General features: G+C 41.9%; 1 protein-coding gene across 1 annotated transcript; it reads right to left on the bottom strand.

Annotated features, from left to right (window-relative positions):
- Positions 1 to 707: 707 nt before the first annotated feature.
- Positions 708 to 2021, bottom strand: LOC119499911 (olfactory receptor 142-like). The gene has a single exon (XM_037789145.1). The coding sequence runs from the start codon at positions 1638 to 1640 to the stop codon at positions 708 to 710; it is 933 nt and encodes a 310-aa protein (XP_037645073.1). The 5' UTR covers positions 1641 to 2021.
- Between the last annotated feature and the right edge of the window lie 3404 nt (positions 2022 to 5425).

The raw sequence follows: 5425 nt of genomic DNA, 5'->3' as shown, positions 1-5425 counted from the left end.
CGTTTGGGTAAAGTTATGCTGGATCAGGTCCAGAAACAGTCAAAGTGGCTGATAAAATGATGCCCACACAGTGAAATAATTTACAAGCCAATTTTGGAAAGCAAAGACGCAATGAAAGTTCTCTCTGTTTTTCCTCAGTGTGGAGTTTACTTTGAAAACTGAGATAAAAACTGTACACTGCATAGCCTGCATCATTTTACAGTACAACCCAGGAATGGTACAAGTTATTCCTCTGCCTTTGTCCTTATTGTCATATTCATTTTGTGTTTGTTCCAGATGGCAAGTTCACATGTGTCATATTTGACAGGTTGAATGTTATATTCTATCTAGTCATTCTTTCTATTTTGGCATACAGGTATCTGTCTTTTGTTCTTTGTGCATGCAGTCTCAAAAGCAGAGCGAGTGACAAGTGTGCTAAAAAAAAGATAAGGATAAGTTTCCAGTTTTATATTTACATTAATTTTATTCCAAACTGCAATTAGGTAACAGGAAAGTGAGCATCCAAAATGCATTAAATGCAAAGATATTTAGCGCACACAATTTGGTTTACTGTCCAAGGATCATCTGAGATATGCACACAAATAATAGTAGAAAAAAAACTGTACATTGACCTAGACCATTAGCTAAAAGCAGATAATGGAAGTATGCAAAAAAATGTGCATTATTATAGGCCTTGATGAAATTTTCCTCATCATGTAAGACAAAAGTCATTTAGTGGTAAAAGTAATAACACCCCGAATTCTGTTCCGAATTTTGGTCAGTTTAAAACCATAAATGAGAGGATTCATAATTGGAGGTATGATAAGAAACTCTATTGCGACAAAATTTTGAAGGGTTTGAGGGAAACCTTTTGAACCAAATCGCATGTTCATGACATCAAAAAGTATAGCCACGAGAAAAGTGAGCAAGGAGACTAAATGTGGCACGCATGTTTGCATGAACTTAGCCCTGTTTTCTATAGAATTCACACATGTTTTGATGAGATACATGTAGGACCAAACTATAAAAAAACCATGAAAGACATAAATGATTATTGTAATGTATGCAACTATGTTGTTAACGAGAGTGTCAGCTGGGAAACAAGCGAGTTTAACAATAATCCAGTTCACACAAAAAAGTCTGGCAATAAATGGGCTGCATAACTTTAATCTAGATGTTAGAATAATATTTGTGCCTATAATGCAGAAAGGTGTCAACCAGGAGAAACAGACTAACAGAAAGAGCCTTGGCCTTGACATGATAGAGTGGTACTCTAGGGGTCGACATATAGCCACATATCTGTCGTATGCCATGACTGCGAGAATAGACAGATCACTGCAGGCAAATGAGTACATGACTAGAGCCTGAACAAGGCATCCAGAATAAGAGATCACATGAACGGGAGAAAGCAGATCCCAGAGAAACTTGGGGTAGAAACCTGTTGCCCCGTAAAGTCCGTTCATGCAGAAAGTGCACAATAGAATATACATTGGTTCATGCAGGTTTTTATCCAAGATGATGGTCACAATAAGAGAAACATTTACCAGCACGATGAAACAGTAACACAGTAAAGTGAGTGAGAAGAGAGCAACTCTGTGGTTCTTTGTTTCATTTAAACCTGAAAGAACAAACACTGTTATTAGAGAGACATTATCCATCATGGTTAGAAAATGTATACTTTCCTTGTGGTGTGTACTTGTACTTTCTGAACAGTGTTTGTCCCCTCGTCTCACTGTGATTTATATCTTGTCTGGCTACAGCAACACATGAGCTGGGAATTTTAAACTAGCCAATCTACATTCAGAGAGAGCTTTCCTTTTTTTTTTTTTTTTACCTTTAAACAAACAAGGTGTAACATGTTAATTAGTGAGCTCGAGGGGGTTGGAGGGCAGGGGCGGCTGGCCAATAGAAGGTGTTTCTTCCGGGACAGTCCCGGTTTCAAGCTGACGTGTCCCAAGTCCCGACACATATCTGTAAAACACTCAAATGTCCCGGTTTTCAACAGTCACTAACAGATTGTCCCGGTTTTCACCACAATTAAAATAATAATAAAATGGGGAAAAAAAGTTCGGAAACTTGTGTTTGGTGGATTATTTCTCTGTTGTTACAATGCTAATGGTCATTGTATTTTACATCATTGGAAAGCCTGTTTATGTACCTTCACAATGATGTCCAACTTGTAAGGATCATGCATTTGTGGGATGAGCAGCACAGCTGATTATATGGGTAGCGCCCAAGAAAAATTTGCCAAAATGCTCCGTCAATGGTAAACAGTGTATTCTCCTGTTGGTGTTGACTCTTGTTTTGAGTTGTTTGGTGGATTGGATGATTGAACTCTCTATCAGTAACAAGGAACAAACAAGACATATTGGCTATTTAACACTTTATTCATTTAATACACCGTCAGGAGCCTCAGTAGCGGTGGAAGATCCATACGCAGCCACAACAGCCTGGCACCTCCTCCTCATGCTGGTCACCAACCTGGTCACACATTGCTGTGGGATGGCGTTCCATTCCTCAACCAGGATTTGTTGCAGGTCAGCCAGCGTGGTTGTGTTGGTCACTCTAACACGTACAGCACGCCCAAGCTGATCCCACAAGTGTGAATTGGGTTGAGGTGTGGACTCTTGGCAGGCTGTTCCATTCTCTCTACTACCACATTGTGGAGGTAGTCTGTGATAACCCTGGCTCTGTGGGGGCGAGCGTTGTCATCTTGGAGGATGAAGTTAGGTCCCAGATTGTGGAGATATGGGATCGCCACTGGCTGCAGAATCTCATCCTGATATCTCACTGCATTGAGATGGCCTTCAATGATGACAAGTCTTGTTTTGCCAGTGAGGGAGATGCCGCCCCACACCATAACACTGCCCCCACCAAAAGCTGTTACTCCATCGGTGCAACAATCACCATAGTGTTCTCCATGTCGTCTCCATACCTTGACCCTGCCATCCAACTTTACCAGACAGAACCTGGACTCATCAGTGAACATGACATTCCCCCACATGTTCAGGTTCCATTGTCTGTGTTGTCGACACCAGCGCAAACGGGCCTGACGGTGAAGGGCAGTCATTGCAGGCTTCCTGGTAGCCCTTATGAGAATACACTGTTTACCACTGGCAGAGCATTTTGGCAAATTTTTCTTGGGCGCTACCCACATAATCAGCTGTGCTGCTCATCCCACAAATGCATGATCCTTACAAGTTGGACATCATTGTGAAGGTAAATAAACAGGCTTTCCAACAATGTAACATACAATGCCAATTAGCATTGTAACAACAGAGAAATAATCAACCAAACACAAGTTTTCGAACTTTTTTTCCCCAGTTTATTATACTTACATAGACGTTTATCATGTCCCACTCATTAATTAATTTGTGCGCATTAGATAAGTATACAAAAAGCCAGCACAGCGCACCGCTGCAGTCTCTATAGAGAGTGATGTTGCGCACGGTCAAGCCACAATTACGCATGGACGCAACAGATATCCGCTGGTTACCCTCCGTGCTTATGTGCACATCAAACGTGTCGTTTTGATTAATTATTCTACACAGTTCCTTCTGCGCATCAACAGGCACTTCGCTCCTCTTATAACTCCCTCAGGACCGTCCATTCCGTCTTTCACACAGTTTCTCCATCCTGGGCAAACTGTCGTCTAAGCTCCGCAATTTGAATTTTAGCCTGAGACGAAACAAGTTGAAAAATAATGTTTGTAGGCCCAGTCAACAATATGTTTCCTCTGAGGGGAACTGTCTAAAAGACTCCAAAACTGTCAGTGCGTCATGACGGGGATAGCCCTGTGAATAAAGGGGGTGAAAGTAGGGAATGTGATAAGTCATGATTGACCCCTATAATAATGCCTTCTTTATGATCCCACTCCGTGCTCAAATGCGCCACAGGTGCGCCAAGTTAGCCATCCTGATGAAAACGCCTATTGTGCGTGCATATTAGCGCGTAGACGCGCGTGTGCATATTAGCTCCTGCATGAACGTGCGGTACACTTAAGTGTCCCGGTTTGGGGGTTTGAAAATATGGTCACCCTACGCTAGGGCGCCGCCCTCCCTGAGCCACACAACCACACACACAAAAAACATTAATACTACTTAGGGGTGTCGCGGTATAGGCCTACTGGTTTTGCGGTATTAAAAACATGAAAATAGTAATATCTAATAACCCAGCCACGATATATCGTGTTTAACAACAACAATGGCATTTAGCTCATGGTTTAGCTATTTCTCTTTTGTGTTCTCCCGCACACAGTAAATAAAAGCTTGACGCAGACATGACGTCATACTGTACACGCGCGCCACAAACAGACTATAAAGTAAACACACCATAAGCAAGCACACGTCTTGTCTTTGTGATTCTGTAAAAATGATGACGAATGAAAAGGAAATACTTCATCGCCCTGCTAAAAACGTAAACCCTGCAGTGTGGGAATTTTTCGGGGTGCACAAGAAAAACAAAGTCCTTCTTGTTACTGCTCCAGTGTGCAGGGAATGTGGGGCTACAGTATTAGCCAAAGGAGGCAATACTTCAAACATGCTGCATAGTCACCTTCACAATCATCATGCTGAACATTTCGCCACCGTAGAGCGAGTAAGTTGTAACGTTAGCATAGCTATAAACACGTCAGTTGAGTTATATGATTACAACGTTAGCATATCTTGGTTAGTGAATGACTACGTGAGCTAGCTGGCTAACGTTAGCTGGCTAGCTAAAGCTGGGTGGTGTTGGCTGGCTGGTTCGGCTAGAATGCTAGCCGACCGAGACCCACTAGCGATTGTGAACCGGTCGGCTGGCATTGTTTGGCTTTGGCTGGCTGGGGCGTTTGCTATCACCGGCGGGCTCCGGCTCCAACCAGCCGAGCCACCCGTCACCACCGGCGGGTCCCGGCTGGCCGGCGCTGCCCGGCTTCAACCGGCTGGAGCTTGGCGGTGTTGGCTAGCTCCGACCCCACCGGTGATAGTGAATGACTATGTTATTTAGCTAGCTAATTTATGTGCTAAGTAAAGTTGGCTAACTTAATTAATGTTTGTTCAACAAGACACTGACAGCTTTTATTTTTGTTGTGATCAGACAGAAGCATCCAAGAAACGTAAGAAATCATCAGGTAAAGAAAAAGGAGCAGGTCAGCTCAGTCTATTTATTATATTGTATTTGTTTATTCAGTTAAGACACACTCACTGCCATGTAAAATACACTGTTATCCGTTGTTTTGGAAATAACAAAAAAAAACTCTGGACCAAATAAAGTTAAAGATGTATTTTAAGTGATTATTTTACTTTTTAATGCTATCGAGATAATATCGTTATCGTGATATTTTTTTGCCATGATAATCATATTTCGAAATATTGATATTGTGACAGCCCTACTATTACTAATAATAATAATAAATTATACAAATTGTCAGTGTGTGTGTGTTTTAAATATGGAATGCACCCAGTAA

This window comes from Sebastes umbrosus, chromosome 13 (genome assembly GCF_015220745.1).
Source record: "Sebastes umbrosus isolate fSebUmb1 chromosome 13, fSebUmb1.pri, whole genome shotgun sequence".
Classification (NCBI taxonomy): Eukaryota; Metazoa; Chordata; class Actinopteri; order Perciformes; family Sebastidae; genus Sebastes; species Sebastes umbrosus.
Note: the sequence above shows the minus strand (reverse complement) of the source record. Positions and strands in the feature narration are given on the sequence as shown.